Source organism: Meriones unguiculatus, chromosome 14 (assembly GCF_030254825.1).
Source record: "Meriones unguiculatus strain TT.TT164.6M chromosome 14, Bangor_MerUng_6.1, whole genome shotgun sequence".
Taxonomy (NCBI): Eukaryota; Metazoa; Chordata; class Mammalia; order Rodentia; family Muridae; genus Meriones; species Meriones unguiculatus.
Window position 1 is genome coordinate 5,585,208 of NC_083361.1, and position 18,259 is coordinate 5,603,466.

General features: G+C 53.2%; 1 protein-coding gene and 1 long non-coding RNA gene across 2 annotated transcripts; one reads left to right on the forward strand and one right to left on the reverse strand.

Annotated features, from left to right (window-relative positions):
* Position 1: 1 nt before the first annotated feature.
* Gapdhs (glyceraldehyde-3-phosphate dehydrogenase, spermatogenic) lies at positions 2–13,225 on the reverse strand. Its single transcript, XM_021642232.2, has 11 exons — positions 13,159–13,225; positions 7,188–7,374; positions 5,942–6,038; positions 5,681–5,787; positions 3,063–3,153; positions 2,846–2,964; positions 2,481–2,562; positions 2,073–2,224; positions 1,779–1,941; positions 266–363; positions 2–179 (listed from the first exon to the last, which is right to left on the reverse strand). Exons 1-11 carry the CDS (start codon positions 13,223–13,225, stop codon positions 107–109), a joined length of 1,236 nt encoding a protein of 411 aa, XP_021497907.1. The 3' UTR covers positions 2–106.
* LOC132647123 (uncharacterized) lies at positions 8,821–11,222 on the forward strand. Its single transcript, XR_009585410.1, has 2 exons — positions 8,821–9,018; positions 10,169–11,222. It is a non-coding gene; the product is annotated as an uncharacterized LOC132647123 (long non-coding RNA).
* Positions 13,226–18,259: the final 5,034 nt, after the last annotated feature.

The following is an 18,259-nucleotide window of genomic DNA, read 5'->3' on the forward strand; positions in this document are numbered from 1 at the left end:
GTGGTTTTTATTATTGAGCTGGCAGCTGCGCGAGAGCCGCGCATCCTACATTGAGGGGGAACCAATGGCAGGAACGCGAGGTGCGCACGCGGAGGGGCCTTCTGCGTTACTTCTCTCTGCTGAACATATAGCGGAGGAGGTCCACCACTCGGTGACTGTAGCCATATTCATTGTCGTACCTGGGGAGGGGAGGAAGGGGGGGCGTCAGGTATATGTGTGCCCTCCCACCAACCTTCCCCCTTTACCAGGCGTCTTCCCCCTTTACCAGGAAATGAGTTTCACGAAGTTGTCATTGAGGGCGATTCCAGCTTTAGCATCGAAAATGGATGAATGGGAATTGCCGAGAAAGTCGGTCGAGACCACCTAGGTGACAATTTCAAAGATACATGTAGCAGAGCAAGGACCTCCAGGACCCCAAACTTTGACTCCCAGACCACATTGTCATTCACTCCTCTGGCATATTGGATAGAGGTTTTGTGTGTGTGTGTGTGTGTTGGTGACAGGATGTAACCAAGGCAGGTGGGACCTTTTTCCCAGGGACACAGATTGGGGTGGTGGAGGTGGTTTAGTGGGTAAAAATGCTTGTCACACAAGCATAAGCGTTTGCATTTGGATCCCTAGGACTTAGATGTAGAGGCTGAGCAAGGGGCAGACACCTATAAGCCTGACATTCCAGATTTAGCCTGAGGATCCTTGGGGAAAGACAGCTAGCCAGACTGGCCGGAGTTGGCAAGCTATGGTCACAGCTTTCTTCAGTAAGTGAAGGGAGTGCAGTGGAGGAAGACATCAAATTCATACACGAGGGGAAAAGAAAGCACACACATCACCATGCCCTTCCAGTAAGCATTGCCTACAAGCAATGGATGGCATGAGCCTGGGTCTTAGCAGCAGGTGGGAGGAGCTACAGACACAGACCCTGAGGGCTGTAGCCCTTAAGGACACTGGTTTGAGAGTGGATCTGCAGGAGCCAATGCAAGGGAACTTCACCAATGTGGGAGCACAGGAGTGAACTCACTCTGTAGAGGGCTGACCTCAAACTCGAAGATCTGCTGCTTCTCTCTCCTGAGTGCTGGAATTAAAGGTGTGTGCCCCCACACCTAGCAGATGGCACTTTTTCCACCCCGTCCCCGGAGACAGGGTTTCTCTGTGTAGCCTTGGCTGTTCTAAACTCACTTTGTAGACCAGGCTGGCCTCAAACTCAACAGAGATCCACCTGCCTCTTCCTCCTCAAGTGCTGGGATTGCAGGCGTGGGCCAGCGCACCCGGCACAGATGGCACTTTTTATAAGTCTCCTTCCAGGCAAGGTGTCTGACCTGGCCTAGCCCCTGAGCATGAATTCAAAAGATGGAAACTGTCTTTTGTTCACGAAGCATGTATTAAGCACCTTCTGGATGCCAGGCCCTGTGTAGGTGGTGAAAGTGCTATAAGATTCAGCTCTTAAATCACTGTTTCCTTGGACAATATGTGCTATGGAGTACATGAGTGACTTATGCTCAAGGTTGTAAGGAAAAGCAGCATTGGAAGATCACAGTGGCTAAAGTGCTCAGGCAGGAAGACCTGCCTTCCCTGGCCTGCAGGTTCTGCATTTCTGTTTTTTGAGACAGAGTCTCATCATGTAGCCCCGGCAGGCCTGGAACTCAGAGTCCCTCCTCCTCGGTTGTGTATCACTGTGGCCTGGTCTGCAGTGCTAATCCTGGCCCAGGCAGAATAGCTTCCTGGCAAGGGGGACTCCCCAGCCCCCATCCCAGAGCTTCCCTCAAGTTTTCCTCAGTCCCTACCTCATCTTCTGTGTAAGAAAGGATGCCATTCAAAGGCCCCTTGGCTGCCGCTTTCACAGCATCCTTGATAGCCTCATAGGAGGCAGGCTGCACCAGGCGGCAGGTCAAGTCCACAACAGATACATTTGGGGTCGGTACCCGGAATGCCATTCCTGTTAGCTTCCTGGAGGGTTTCAGATGAAGGGTGAGTTGTCAGAGCCAGGGGCTTGTGCTCCCGTTCTCTCCTTGCCCTGAGGACAGTTGGGGGGCCCCTAGGGTATGTCCCACCCTGGCAGCACCTTCGTTTCCTCATACCCTTTGAGCTCCGGGATGACCTTGCCTACAGCTTTGGCAGCCCCGGTGGAAGATGGGATGATGTTCTGGTGAGCGCCTCGCCCACCTCGCCAGTCCTTCTTTGATGGCCCATCCACTGTCTTCTGAGTGGCCGTGTAGGAGTGGACTGTGGTCTTGGGGGACAAGAGGACCAAGATGAAGCCTCCCCACTCCGAACCTGGGGGGGGGTGGCCTAGGTGGGGAGGCTACCAGGGCCAGCACCGACACACCACAGGAGGGACACCTGGAGGCCAGGGCCTGTCCTCGTTAAGAGTCTTCCAAAAGGTGGTGGGCTTCTTTCCCGAGCCATCTGCCTGCTAACTCCATGCCTTATGCACGGCCCGAGAAGGAGGTGTTGGGTTCCCTGCCACCCTTCCTGCCCCAACTCACCATCAGCCCTTCCACGATCCCAAAGCGGTCATGAATAACCTTGGCAAGAGGAGCCAGGCAGTTGGTGGTACAGGATGCATTGCTGAAATGGCCATAGGGTGTCAGATGTGTGGCAGAGCCACCATGCCTTCACCGTTAAGTCTGGTTTTGTGAGGAAGGGGGAATGGGTGCGGGCAGGCCCTCTGGGGAGCTGTAAAGAGTGAGCACTGGAGGTTCCACTGGGGAATGCTACCTAGGCCCTCCAGCTACTGAGCATTCCTAGTAGTTTCGGGGTGAAATGAACACAATGCAGGTTGACATGAGAGACATCACAGATCTAGAGTTCTGCCACCCTCACGCTCAAGGACAGCTGTTGTCCCGGGTACCTGACAATGGTCATAGAGCCAGGGTCATAGTCCTTCTCATTCACACCCATGACCAGCATGGGTGCATCAGGGGAGGGCGCTGTGATCAGCACACGCTGGGCACCAGCTGAGATGTGTGCCTAGTGATAGAGTACAAGGGTTAGGGTCTCCATCCTCCCAGACAGCCCCCGGGCTACACCATCCTCCCAGACAGCCCTGGGCACTCTCCCTGACTTACCGAAGCCGCCTCCAATGACAGGTACACACCTGTAGCCTCCACCACATAGGGACACCCCAGGGACCGCCAGGGGATTTCTCTGGGTTCTTTGCTGTGGAGCGGTAGGAAGGCTCTGTCAGTTTCCCTCGCTTGGGTCTCAGGCTAACCAGAGGCCTTGGGATCTGAAATGCCAATACCTGTTTCCTAGCTCCACATACACCTGCCTGTTCCAGGTTCACAACCAACCGCTCTTCCTTTGTCTGCTATACCCGGCTGTGTCTAGACAGACGTTCACATCTTCAGCTCGGGCTCTTACTCCCTCAGGAACCATCCGACACTGCCAGAGTGGGACCAGAGCCTTTTCCCCCCCCACCACCACATGCTCAGAGCATGGACTCCGAAGATGGCGAGGCTAACCAATGCTGCTTGGTCCCCGGCTCTGACCACCTCTTCTAGCCTCTTGTCATGACCCCTTGAGCCTTTGTTGGGACGTCCCCATGGACAGACACATCAGACAACAGCTGGGAGTGCTGGGAATGGAACTTGGGTCCTGAAAGCTATTTGTGATCTTTATTGCTGAGTTATCAGTGCATGTTTGTTTAATTTTTTTTTTTTTTTTTTTTGTGATGCTGAGGCTCAAAGCCAGGGCTTTATACACAGCGGAAAGTTCTCTACTGCTGATCTACTACTACTGCACCACTGAGCCACACCCCTAGTCTTGTATTCTTCGTTTTAGTCGCTCTACACGTTCGCCAAGCTGCCCCCAGGCTGGGTCTGAGCTTAGGAAACGCCTTTAGCTACCACACGCCACTACACCACTATGTTCATTTTGCAAAGAAGCCAGTGTCGGGGCGTTGGGGAAGGCAATGAGCGAACCTGGCTCCAGGCTCTGTCCCCAGTTAACTGTAGTGTGGGAATGAAGGAACACACGGGGCTCCCGTCTTTCTGCCCCCGGCCACATGGCTCTTTTTCCCCCTGCTCCATCGGCCCACACTGCTGTCTGGTGGCTTTTATGGGATGCACCTATTTTCAGCTCTCAAGTTGGGTCCACTCCAGCACTTCCTGCGACAATACTTGAGTTGGCAACAGCCCCTCCTGCCTACAGCTCCGTTCTGAAAAGTCATTCGTTCAGCTGCACTGATGAAGGAGGGCAGCTGTGTCTGGCTCACGGAGAAGCTTGCTCTGCAAGCCAGGCTGGCCTCCCCTCTGCCCTCGTATGTTTATGCCAAGTGTTCTTCAGGACCCCTTGTCCAGGGATGGACTGGCCCCTCTCAGCTCTATGACAGAGGAAGGAGGGGGCAGTAAAACTCAGTCTCTGAGAATACAGGTGACCATTGTTTATCCCATGGTACTCAAGGCTGGTCAGTTGGTGAGGCTGCAAGCTCAGCTGTGAGAGAAAGCGCAGCTTCTCCAGGCAGGCTCTGCTGAGTGTTGTAAGCCCCCGACTGGCTGAGGTTTCATCACTGTCTGTTGCTGTCTGCTCGTTTACTGGGAAGCCGCACCAGCTCTGCCTGGGAACTTGCTTATTGGGGTATCCCCAGTTGATTTCCACCAGATGTTTTGTACACCTGATTTGACATTTTGCTTGCTATCTGTCTGCCTGCGTATGTATGTATGTATGTATGTATCTATCTATCTATCTATCTAGCCATATACTTTGTCTTGCCATATATATTTTATAAACATTCAAAACTGAAAGTACGGCTGTCACAGGTCATTCTTCAGCAATATAGGAGTGGGGTTCTGTGTGGAGAAGGTGAGGGAGGGAGAACACAAGACATAGGACTGATGATGCCCAGACAGGTGCAGACTTGGGGTGACTGGTAAGCTGCCTTGCTGGAATTGCTTTTGGGGCCATTCAAACTCAGCTTTTAATTTCCCTAACTCCCCAGTCCCACCTCCCGTCAGCCCCCCACCCCAGGCTCCCTGCCCATACCTCAGACAGCAACTTAAAAGGGACACAGGGAGCCAAAAGACCTGGGGCTCCAGAGAGTTCAGTGTTTCTCAGGGTTTGCAAAGTAGCAAGATAGTGTTTTGTGTTGTTTTTCCTGGAGACAGATTTTACTATGTGGCTCCGGGCTAAGTGTACCCCCCACACCTGGCATGTTACTGCTGAGGTGGAGATACATCTAAATAAATAGCCCAGCTTCAGCAGCAGAAGCCCTGTGTGGTGGGCACTGGGAAGTCAGCCTTGCTTGGGTTAAGAGGTGCAGGCCCAGGGTCCCCAGAGGTGATGACCAGTGTGGCAGAGGAGAGCATGGAGAATGCAGGGTGGCATGCTCAGTGCATGGGGAACTCCGGAGGCCGGGCCCTTGTTTGGGGGTGCTGAGGAGCATGGGGGTTAGGTAGAGGAGTACCTTGGCTCAGTGGAGGTTCAAGAGGCCTCAGAGGCTCCTGGTTCAATTGCCATAGAGAGGTGGCTGATGGCTCAGGGGAAGCAGGCGCGGAGGCGGTGGAGCCACACGCCTCAGGGAGCACAGGCAGGTGTGTGTGAAATGCAGAACACCCAGGAACCACACGCGGTCCTGAAGATGAGTGTTCTTAACTGTTCTAGAGGCCAGAGACCCTCTTTCTAAACAGTACCTCGAGGCACGCACATACAGGTCAGGTGTAGAGTCATGGTGTCGCCCTGCGCTTACCACTGGTATACACAGATCTCAAGGTTGTCCACAAGTAGTTGTCCATTCTTATGTTCCACGTTTCCTTTGTATCTACCATGTGTGGAGTCATATTTGAACATGTATACCTGCAGCAGACAGAGTGGGGGCCCGGGCTCAGGTGGCAGAGCAGCCCTCGACAAGTCCCCTCCTTGGGGAAGAGTCGGCAAGGTTCTGCGTGGTTCCCGGACAGCTCCCCGGCTCCAGTGCCGCCCTTGCTGGCCCATTCCATGTGCCACTCACCATGTACGCTGGGTCAATGAATGGGTCATTCACTGCCACCACCTTAATGCCCTTCTCCATGCAGACTCGCAAAACCAGCCGGCCAATGCGTCCAAATCTGTTCAAGCGGGAACATGGAGAAGGGGAAGGGTGTGAGAGCCAACAGGGATGTCACGGCACCAGTGTCCTACCAAAGTTCATGTTGAACTTTGAACCATAAGAGGATGAAATCTTGGGGCTGGTGAGATGGTTCAGTGATGCCAAGCCTGACTTCCTCAGTTCTATCTCTGGGACCCATGTGGTGGAAGGAAAGAACGGACTCCTTCAAGTTGTACACACACGCACACACACACTCACACACGGCACTAAGAATTCCTGTGCAAGTGTGGTTCTGGAGACCAAACCCAGGGCTTTGTGCAGCTAGGCAAGTACGCAACCACCGATTTATATGCCTCTGTCTGTCTCCAGCCCCTGCGTCTCCTTTATTTTTCTGTAGTTGAGACAGCGTCTCACTGTGTAGCCCTGGTTGGCCTAGAACTCACAGAGATCCCCCTCCCTGCCTCTGCCTCTGTTGGAATCCAAGGTCTGTGCTACCACTCCCAGCCTCCGGCTCATTTTTGCATTGTTTTGTTCTGTGTCTTTGAGACAGGATCTTCCTCTGTAGCCCAGATTAGCTAGGAACTCATAGCTCAGGCTGGCCCTGGATTTTGGGGATCCTGCTTTAGTCTCGCATCTGCCATTTGCTAGTGTTACAGGCACAGCAGGATGCTCGGTGGACTTAGGGAAGCTTCCTACCTCTCCATGTGTAAAACCACTGTCCTCTTTCAGTTAGGTGACAGCTGTATTCCTCGCACTGGGGCGCTTCAGGTCTTAAAGGAGACTGCAGCCCCTCTGCTAGCCCCAATTTGTCCTTGCAGGCGCTCACACTTCCTGGCTGTCTAAGAATACACTAAGCATGTCGCTTCCATGACAGAGCCCTTGCTTGCCCCACCACCTCAAAGACTTTTTCCAAGCAGAGAGACAGCCGGCTGCCTCTCGGCACACGGCCTCGTCCCTATGTCTCCCCAGAGGCCTTCTGTGGTCCAGACTGCAACCTTGAACTACCTCGCTTCTGTCTGACTGTTGTCTTCTAGAAGGGAGTTCTCCGAGGGCTGGCCTGCCCAGCAAGAAGATGATGCCTCCAGCCCATAGTGGCCAGAGAACACAGCATCAGCCTGCAGGGATGGCTGGCTGGCTCCAGCATCCGCTTAGGCTGAGACAGACTCACCCATTGATGCCCACTGTCAGCTCCTTAGGTGGCTTCTTGGGTGGCGGGGGAGTGGGAGGAGGGGTTGGTGCCGGCTCTTCATACTTGACTGGCTCCATTGGGGGTGGCGGTGGCGGCGGTGGTGGCGGCTCCTCAGCCTTGGGTGGTGGCTCCTCAGCTTTGGGTGCAGGTGGGGGTGATCTGATTACTGTAGGGAGCAGAGAGTGTTCAGAAGGGGGCTAGTGAGCCGGGTCACTACACACGAGATACGGGCAATGGTGAGACGGCTCCGTGGGCAAAGGTGCTTGCCCCTAGGGCTCATGACCTGAGTACCAATCCTGGAACCCATGTGGTAGAAAGAGAACCAGCTTTTACAGACTGTCCTCTGACCTGTATGACACACATACAAGGTATGAGAGCCTCCCATGCACATGCGCTCTCTCTCTCTCTCTCTCACTCATACACACACAGGAAGTGGGTTTTTACCACAAAGAACCCATTGGGCTCTGTACCCCTAGTGGCCAGCTATATGGCCTAAAGTTGCTTCCCCAACCCACTGAGCCATAGAAGCAAGAACACTCGGGGGTTAAGATGCGTGGGGGGATTTCTCCCCAGCTTCGGCTTTATTGTGTGTGTGTGTTTAGGAGTTACGCGAGGGTGAATTTTCTGTGCCCATTTCTCGTTCTGTGAGATGTAGATAAAACATTCCACATGTTATTTCCCTCCCTGTCTCTTCCCAGAGTCTCACACCTGACCTTTTTTTAAGATGTTTCTTTTTTTAATTTTATGTATATGAGTGCTCTATGTGCATGTACGCCTGCAGGCCAGAAGAGGGCACCAGATCACATTATAGCTGGTTGTGAGCCATCCTGTGGTTGCTGGGAATTGAACTCAGGACCTCTAAAAGAGCAGTCAGTGCTTTTTACTGCTGAGCCATCTCTCTAGCCCACACCTGAAAACTCTTGTTTTTTCCAAGATGGTTTCTTTGTGTAGTCCTAGTTGTCCTGGAACTAGCTCTGTAGACCAGGTTGGTCTCCAACTCACAGAGATCTGCCTAAGTGCTGGGACTAAAGGTGTGTGTGCCTTCACTGCCCGACTTCACTCCTGAATTCTTGGTCTTTCTGCCTTAGCTTCCACAAAGATGAGGTTACAGCTGCATTCCACTTTAACACTTTTTTTTTCTTTTCAGTGCGGGGGTCAACCCAGGACCTCCCATCTGTTAATCGCTCCCCCACTTACCTGCACTCTACTCTTGGATGCTAACATTTCAGAGATCTTGTACCCACCAAGTATTATAACAGATCCAGCTCTGTGAGCTCCAAACTGTTCTGGAGATAAGCCTCACTCTGGGAGGCCTTTATTTATTTATTTTTTTAAAGAAAACTCAGACTTAGCTTGGCAAGACGGGCGACACGCAGGAATCTTCTTTCTTTCTCCCTATCTTCCCGGTCCTTGGGGACACACCTCCCAGGCCCCACCCCCATTCCAACCAGAAGCTCTGGGGTGAGGAAGGAGATGGGGTGGGAGTGGGGAAGGGAAGGGAAGAGAAGGATGTGAGGAAAGAGCCCACCCCTGAAGGGCCCACCCCTGGCCCGCTGCCCCAGGGCCACCAAGCAGCCAGTGCTCTGGTGGAGGGAGGGTCTCAGGACTCAGGCACCCTGTGTGAGGGTGTGGTGACTCCCAGGCCCTGCTTTCCTCCTCATCTCAGGGTCACCCCAAAAGGCCCTCCTCACCCGGGCATGGATGCCGCCGTAGCTGCACAACGGTAACATTGGTGAAGACGACGTCACGTTTGGACATGGCCTAAGATCTCATGACTTGGCCGCCTGGACCCCTCCAAGGTGTTACTGAGGTATAAAGAAGCTCCCAGAGCCCAGGCCTAGGGCCTCCACGGCCTCTGATGACATCACAGTGCCCAGTGACATCACAGAGGGAGTGGTGTGCGGGCCTCAGCTGGCCCTCCAGAGGCCTTTGGGAGGCCCACACTGAGGATTTCAACGCCAGCCTCTGGCTCCTAGAGTGGAACCCACTAGGTTCATGCAGCAGCTGCTCATGGCTGCTGAGTCTCTCTTCCTCCCTCCCCTCTACACCTGCTCCATGCTGTTCCTGGCTCTCTGAGGAGTTCTGCTAGCTCTCCCCAGGGTCTGAAATGTCTAGAAAGCCCCTCCCAGCATTCCCCTTGGCTACCTGGGTTTCTCTTAAGATGCTGTCCTTTCAGTGAGGGCTTTCGCACATGGTAGAAGGTGAGGCAGAGATATTGTTAGAGCCTGAGATGGGGAGGACAGCACTTTAAAAGTGTCTTCTGGACACAAAAGAAGCCGCGCTCAGAGACTCACAGTGGCTGCATCTGCCTGTGTAAGGCTCGCACAAAGTCAGGCCAGCTAGCCTTCCCACATGGAGGCCAGAGGCTCCTGAGCCACCAATAGTGGATGACTGTCGGGAGGGGCTCCAGTGAATGACCCCAAGCCCCTCCATCAACAGCACAAACGGGAATCAGTGGAGTAACAGAACAGAACCCCCAAACCCCAGGAAGTTGGGGAGGAGTCATGGATAGGAGGTCGGGTTGAAAATGATCAAAATACATTATATATATATGGACCCTCAAATTGGTAACCAAAAAGTATCCATTTGAAAAGCCAGTTGTGGGCGCATGAATCTGTAGGCCAGACTCTCATGGGTGGGATAGCTTGGAGTGCACAACACTGCAGAGACCAAAGACCCTGCTTCAACACGGAAGGAGCAGAGGAAGAGTCCTTCATTGACCTCTGACTTCCACACGGTGCCCTGACTGCTACACACACACACACACACACACACACACACGAATACGCAGAGAGAGCTACACATACCCAAAGAAAAATCTGCTGTAGAGCACTTGTCTGAAATGACCTAGGCCCTCCCCTCTGACCCTACCGAAGAATTTACATTATATTATACTCTATTAAATATAAGAGGTCTATGACTAAAAATCCCAGGCACCTGATTTTTTTTTTTTTTTCTAGGCAGAGGCTCGTGCTGGAGATTGAAGCCAGGTCCTTATATCTGCTAACCGAGTGTTCTGCCACGGAGCCACACCCCAGCCTACACGTCTCAATTCAAAACTAAGACATGCTGGGCACATGCCTTTCGTACGAGTACCCAGGAGGCAGATCTCTGGGAGAGTGAGGCCAGCCTGATCTACATGAGTTCTAGACCAGCCAGGGTTATATAATAAGAGCACATCTAGAACCAAAACAAACAAACAAACAAACACCACAAAGCTATCAGAAGGGAAGGTGGGTGGGGCAGCACATGCCTGAAATGTCAGCCTTGGGAAGTTGAACCAGGAGTATTGCCTTGAGGTTTGGGTCAGCCTGGACTACATAACAAGATTCTGTCTCAGAACCAACCAAGCAACCCGCCCAACAACCAGCCAACACAGAACCCAGCTAAGAGACAAACGTGCAGCCTCCTCCCTTCTTCAGCCTTCTTTTCTTTTTCTTTCTTTTTTTTTTTTTTTTTCTAATCCTGGCATTTTAAACCCAGAGAGCCTTAGGCATGCTAAGCAAGTTTTCAATGATTGAGCCACATTCCTGGCCCCTCAGGATTTTTAAATACTGTTAACTGTGTGTGTGTGTGTGTGTGTGTGTCCGTGTGTCGAAGTCAGAGGACAACTTGTCTGAGTCAGGTTGCCCACTCGGGAACTCTTGGTCCTTCTGCCTCATCCTCCCTAATGCTGGAATTACAACACTCTGCCAGGCTTCCCCCTACCCTTTTCTTTTTAGTTCTGGATTAAAACCCAGGGCCTCCCACACCCCATGCTTACATACACCCACTCTTACACATTAATATTACCAAGATCATTTCTGGATTCTGTCTGGGAACAGAGCCAGCTCTGTGAGCCCCAGACTGTTATGGTAAGAATCACCAGAGAAAGGCCCCTTCCCAGGAAAATCTGACTCAGCTTGACAATAGCAATACTGAGGGCCAGGACTTCTGTTTCTGTCTCTCTGTGTCTCTGTCTCTCTCTCCTTGAGACAGGGGTTTTCTCATTAAAGCCCAAGGGCTGTCCTCAAACTCACTTTGCGGTGAGGATGACTTTGAACCCTTGCCGCTTTGTGCTGGGATTACCTGGCAGGAAGCCTGCTTGGTAGCAGCACGCAGGGAGCTAAAGCCTGAGGGACCTTCAGGAGACAGTGTATGGCACTGTCCTGGGTGGAAACTCTGCTGGCTCCCCACGCACACACCTAAAGTGTGTTCCTGGAAGGGTGGTCCTGTCTGAACTATACGTGAGGGCCTCGGGGGACTGGAGACAGCAGCTAGAGGCCACGGGCGACATCTCAAGCTGCGCACTCGGATTCCAGCCACCTGCGGCCCTGTGACCCTGGAGAAGTTCATGAACCTCTCCGGCCTGTTTCCAGGATGGTGCATTTCAACTTCCATCCAGAGGGAATGGAAGGGGGGACCTGAGGACCCACATACTTGTGAGTCTAGTGGCACAGGGCAGGAAGTTGGAGTATGGCAAAGGACAGGGCTGGGAGCCGCCACCAGCAAGGGAAGAAGGCACTGGGAGAAGTTGGGGATGGGAGTCAGGGGCCACCTGTCCAGCCTCTCCCTGACCTCTTTCTTCCCTGCTTCTCAGACCTGAGGCCTGCAAATGGACCCTGGGTGTTCCCAACTGAAAAGATCATTGCTCAAGGTGTCAGTCAGTGTTTACTGGTGGCAATGACCTTGTACTCACTGGTGACAGGATGTTTCCTCTCTGTGGTCACAGGAGGGGGAGAGGTTTGGGCCAGAGAGAGGGTTCAGTGGGAAAAGGCGCTTGCTGCTAAGCCTGGCCGCCTGGTTTAGATCCCTGGGCCCCATACGGCGGAGAGGAGCGCCCTGCCAAGTTCTCCTCTGCCTCCACAGTGTGCTGTGGCACCAAATGTCCCAACAAACCCCTGGAAAGCCTTTGAGAACGAAAGGAGGCAGAGAGATTTCTTCATTTAGAGTTCCAAGCAGGGATCTGCCCTCACTCCAAAGCCGTTCAGAGAAAAGTACGGGCCTCCCCTCCCTGCCCCCATCACACACGCCCACTTTATGGAGGAGGGTGCAGCTGGTGGCCAAAGGACAGGTCCCTGCTGCTAACCCGTCTGCTGCTGTGTCCTAAATCGAGGGTCCCACATACACCTGTCCGCATGTGTGATCACCAGAGCGAACTGGGGGTTGTCCTCCCAGAAGCCCTTGCGCCCTGTAGCACCTGAACACACATGTACACAAGCCTCAGGCTGGGTTTGCCCAGCAGCTGGCAGTAAGATGGTACAGAGTCCCAAGGTCCCGGGGAGAGCCCCAGCTGCACCCTTTATTCCTTGCTTGATTGGTTGGGAGGCTGGGAAGTGGCCTGCCCTCTCTTGACCTCTGCTGGCCTCCATGGAATGGGGACAGTGAACACTCAGCCTCCCCTGGTGCCTGTGAGGCTCCGTGAAAACGCATGCCTTCCTTGCCCATAAAGGGTGCAAGCCTGTGGGGGAAGGGTGCTGCCAGCACCGTTGCTTTCTGCGGCCCAGGGAGGACTAAGCTCACCAGCCCCTTTGGCAATGGCCACCAGGGACATTAATGGAATACAACAAACACACTCATGTAGACCCTGTCACAAATGCTGGTCACCCCTCCCTCTCCTGCGCCCTGCCTCATCTTGGCCTCTGCTTCTCCCCCCTCCACTGATAGAACCCAAAACTCAGGCAATCCTGGGGACACAGCTCCCAGTCCCCACCCCCACCCCCACCCCAACCAGAAGCTCTGGGGTGAGGAAGATGGGGTGGGAGTGGGGAAGGGAAGGGAAGGGAAGGATGTGAGGAAAGAGCCCACCCCTGAAGGGCCCACCCCTGGCCCGCTGCCCCAGGGCCACCAAGCAGCCAGCACTCTGGTGGAGGGAGGGTCTCAGGACTCAGGCACCCTGTGTGAGGGTGTGGTGACTCCCAGGCCCTGCTTTCCTCCTCATCTCAGGGTCACCCCAAAAGGCCCTCCTCACCCGGGCATGGATGCCGCCGTAGCTGCACAACGGTAACATTGGTGAGGACAACGTCACGTTTGGACATGGCCTAAGATCTCATGACTTGGCCGCTTGGACCCCTCCAAGGTGTTACTGAGGTATAAAGAAGCTCCCAGAGCCCAGGCCTAGGGCCTCCATGGCCTCTGATGACGTCACAGTGCCCATTGACATCACAGAGGGAGTGGTGTGCGGGCCTCAGCTGGCCCTCCAGAGGCCTTTGGGAGGCCCACACTGAGGATTTCAAGGCCAGCCTCTGGCTCCTAGCGTGGAACCCACTAGGTTCATGCAGCTGCTCATGGCTGCTGAGTCTCTCTTCCTCCCTCCCCTCTACACCTGTTCCATGCTGTTCCTGGCTCTCTGAGGAGTTCTGCTAGCTCTCCCCAGGGTCTGAAATGCCTAGAAAGCCCCTCCCAGCATTCCCCTTGGCTGCTTGGGTTTCCTATAGTTTAAGAGTGGCTCTTCTCACCGAGGTCGAGGAGAGGGAGGAAACACTGTAGGATCCAGAAGTCCGGGAGAACGGCAACGAAGCAGTGTCTCCTGGCCATTCCCTGGACCCGCTGAACTCCTGAACTCACAGCAGGGGTGGTCGCCTGCCCGACATCGCTGCGGTCAACATTCTCGGCGGGGGAGGGGCTCAGCAGCCTCAACCCCCGGCTCAGGAGCTATAGACAGTTGGTGGCTCCTGGGAAAGGAAGAGTCAGTTTTTGTTTAGGGCTGTAAACGGAACACTACTGGGACACCCCACACCCATGAGTCTGTTGGCAGTACCAATCAGTGTGGGCTTAAAAGACAAATAAAGAAATGAGGGCACAGAGCTGGAGGCACGGCCCGGCCGTTAAGAGCACTTGCTGCTGTCTTGCGTTCAGTTCCCAGCACCCACAGGGTGGTTTACAACCGTCCGTAGCTACAGATCCAGGGGATCCAGGCCCTCTTCTGGTCCTTTCAGGCACCGCCCATAGGTGCAGCCAAAACCTCAAAAGTTTTTTTTGTGTGTGTGAAATTGGAAGAGGGTGGGAGGTAGAGAGGATCTGGGAGAAGGAGGAGGAGGCGGGGAAGGGATGGAGATGATCAAAACGCATTTGATGCACCCAGGGAATTCTTCAAAAGTAGTAGCACCAAGATTTAAAACTTAAAAACAAAAAATACGGTAATATACAAGCATAAACAACAAATTCCCAGAATAAAACCCAAGAGCAACAGAGTTAGGACACACACGTGTGTGAGCACAGCCAGATGTGGTAGCATGCCTCTGTAGTCCAAATTGCTGTGTGCCAGCTAGCCTGGAGTACCCCACCCTGTAGAAGCAGAAGGGACCCTGCCTGAGCAAGAGCCCCTGCCAGTGCAGAAAGGGCGGGGCTTCCCCTGGCTATTGTTACTTCTGTCTCCCTTTGATGACAGATTACATGCATGTATTATGTGTGTGTGTGTGTAAACTCCCACATGCGGTGGCCAGAGGACAACTGTCGTGTGTAAGCTGTGTCCTGCTGTGAGGGTCTTGGGGACTGAACTCGTTAGCCAGCGCGCTGACCAGCTGTGCAACCCTGTGTTTGAGAAGTCACTCACTCCACAAGCAAAACACATTACCCTGGTACATTTTTTTTTTTTATTTTAAACTTTATAATTTGCAAATTTTAAACATTACTTAAAGTTCTAGATAGAAAAAAAAAAGCCTTATCAATATTAGCAGTTCCGTTTTCGGCAACGGAAATGATGCAAGGACCAGGGCAGCTGGGGCGATGAGTCAGGGGCAAAGGGCCACTGCTGGAGATGACATCAGCTCCGGCCCCAGGGCTGCTGTCCTGTGACACGCAGCCCTGCATGACTCCAGCTCCAGAGCAACAGACACCTTCTTCTGGCCTCCATCCGTGCTGAACTCACACTCCCATGGCTGCACACTCACACTTAAGAAAATAAAAATCTTAAAAGAGCCGGGCGGTGGTGGCACAAGCTTTTAATCCCAGCACTCAGGAAGGCAGAGGCAGGGGATTGCCAGGAGTTCAAGTCCAGCCTGGTCTACAGAGCGAGTCCGGGACAGCCAAGGCTACACGGAGAAAACTTGTCTCAAAAATTTTTTTAAATATATTTATAAATATAAATAAGTAAAAATAAAATAAATAAAAAGATAACAATGCCTGTTTTTTTTTTTTTTAAGTTTTTTGCTTGAGATTGAGTGATAGAGCGCTTAACCTGTCCTATTGCGTATGTAAGCTAGCACACGTGGGCACCTTGTTTGTCATCCTTGGCCGGGAGTAGGAGGGCCCTGGAGATGGAATCCGGGTTCCCATAGGCTAAGCGTGTGCCCTTCCGTAGACTCGCACTTCAGCTCATTTGTTTTCTCACCCCCAGTCGTGAAGCGACCTCTAAGCAGTTTCCCTGTACTCAGCACCCGCTGATGTCCTGGTCCCCTGTCCCCCCGACCTTCCCCCGCTGGCTGTGTATTCTGGAGGGGTGCTGTAGCCGCGGCTGCGTCTCAACATCTAGGACAGCATCTGCCACAAATGGCCTTCTCCCCCTTCTCCTCCTTCTTTTAAAACAACACTTATTTTGTGTGTCTGGGTGCTTTGCTTGTATGCATGTCTGTGCACTGTGTGTCCTTGGGAACCAGAAGAGGGTGTTGGGTCTCCTGGAACTGGAGTTACAGATGGACCACGTGGGTGCCGGGAACTGGACTCAGGTCCTCTGCGAGAGCAGTCCCTGCTCTTAACCACTGAGCCACCTCTTCAGGCCTGCTCTTCTCCCTTTCGAGATCACCCTTCGCGTCTCAGAATTGCTGTGATTCTCCTAGATGCTTTTGGCGCCAGTTACAGGTCACCGTGCCTAGCTTTACGAGGCAGGCTTTCAGGGAGTGTCTAGGAAAGAGCAGGGAGAAAATGTCCCCTCCAGCCCCAGGGCTCCCTTGTACTTCTGTGACTCACTAGCAGATGCCGTCACCCACAGGGCCGGTTGACACGCAGCTGTGACCAAGGGGGTGTGGGGCTTTGCTGCAGATAGGAGTCACCATCTTAGAGAGAAGGGTGGAAGCCCAAAACTCATGCAATGATACAACCTCTTCCTTCTCCATGTCCCCGTGGAAACTTTCCACGGCTCCACATAGAGGTCCTGTCTCATAAAACCGAAGCCAGAACCATATCATGTCAAGAACTGGCCGGGGGGTGGGGATTGGCAAGGCTCTGGAGAGGAAAACTAAAAGTAAGGTGGAGAGAGATAGGCATGAATCTGTCAAGGCAGCTACTTAGAGGCTGAGGCAGGAGGATTGCAGGCCTGATGCCTGTCTGGGCTACAGAGTGAGTTCAAGGCCAGCCTGGCCAACTTAGTCTCAAAATAATTTTTTTTTTAAAAAAAGGTCTGGGTGTGGTGGCACACATCTTTACGCTCATCTCATGGGAGGCAGAGACAGGCAGATCCCTGGGAGTTTGAGGGTCAGCCTGGCCTACACAGTGAGTTCCAGGACAGCCAGGGCTATAAAGTGAGACCCCATCTCAAAAACAAAAAGGAAAGAAAAAAGAAACGCAAAAATATCTCGGGCATATATAGCTTTTTGGTAAACACATGCCTAGCATGTGAAAGAAAGCAGGATGGAAGGGACGGGCCATCTAGATGCTATTGGGCAAAGTTTTCTTTGGTGTGGTGGCGCATACCTGTCATCTCAGCCCCTTTTCGGCTGAGGCATGAAAACGAAGAGTTCTGTGCTAGCCTGAGCTTCATATAGAGATTCAGATACAGATTTCTCATAAAGCCAAGGCCAGAACCACACCAAAACGACCCCCTCCGAGAGGTGGGCACCATGGTGGTCCTTGCCTGTGACCTAGAACTCAGAGCGCCGAGGTGGGTGGAATTGCCATGAGTTTGAGGTCAGCCTAGCGGAAACAAAACAACAAAACAAAACAAAAATGACCAATAACTCCTCAAAATTTGCCATTCAAAGTGACAAATCTGCCGTCCGGAGTGACGGTCATGAGATTTTTCTCCCACCGGCTGGTTCAGATCAATTCTATGGGCACATCTGCTGAATACCAGGGAAGAGAGGCTTGCCTTTTGCCAGCAATGGCACCTGCTTCTCTACCTGTGGCAGATGCAGGCCCCGGGCAGTCCTCTTCAGAGGGGTTCTGGGTAAGGCACCCGTTTTTGATCTTGGTTGGGCAGACACCAGCATGAACATAGGCTACAGCTTTGGGCACCGTGGCATGAAGTGTGATCCCCTGGAGTCTGAGCTCCTTGCCAGCACCGAGAAGGCAGCACAGCCTGATTGCAAGAGGCTGCTTTTCGGTGACGGAGAAAGGCGAGAAGTCCTGGATCTATTGGCAAATGGGGACAGAAAGCTGAGAAGAGGGGCTGATGGAGGGAGAGAAGGACAGGAAAGAAAATACAGAGTGGTGATTCATGCCTGCTGTAATCCCAGCACTCGGTCACGGCATCCGAAGGATGGAGAATTCAAGGCCAGCCTCAGGTACATAAAGAGCTCCAGGCCATTCTGGGCTAGCTGAGACCCTGTCACAACAGAACATAGAAAAGATGGGATACCTTTTTAAAAAGGGTAGGCCAAACCTATGTATCTTGGGGCGGATCAGGATTCTGACCCCCCACCCCCACCCCCTGGCTGACTTCTCTGCCTAGCCTCCGACTCTCCATCATTTAGGGATGCTCAGGCCGGAGCGACACGCCCAACATTGCCCGGAGATCGCCTTTGTCACTGGAGTGTGAAACTGGGAAACAGATGCACCCTGCCTATTGGCTCAATTAACCAGCCCCTGCTGTCTGAGCTGGGAAGGCTGAGGCTCCTGGGTGCCTGGTCCTGGGCTGTTTGGCTCTGGGTGTGGCTGCTGCTCCTTTGAGGGGACCACCTCCTGCCCTGGTTTGGAGCTGAAAACACGTGCTGATTCTCGGTCACACCTGGGCACCCACACGCATAGCTCTACCTCCCCCGCTGGCGCACACCCTGTGCATTCCTCCACGCCCGCCCTGCCCAGTACTGCCCCCTCGCTCGGCCTCAGCATCAGCATCAAAACCTACTTATCTTCACCCCTGCACCCCGCTGCTCCCCAGTCTTGTTTGCCTCCTCTAAACTATCCCTCAGGTAGAC

Coding starts and splice junctions, on each gene's coding strand:
- Gapdhs (XM_021642232.2), bottom strand. CDS start 13,225: ATGTCCAAACGTGACGTTGTCCTCACCAATGTTACCGTTGTGCAGCTA. Junction 6,039..7,187: donor CTGACAGTGGGCATCAATGG/GTGAGTCTGTCT, acceptor CCGCTTGAACAG/ATTTGGACGCATTGGCCGGC. Junction 2,965..3,062: donor TGTCATTGGAGGCGGCTTCG/GTAAGTCAGGGA, acceptor CTCTATCACTAG/GCACACATCTCAGCTGGTGC.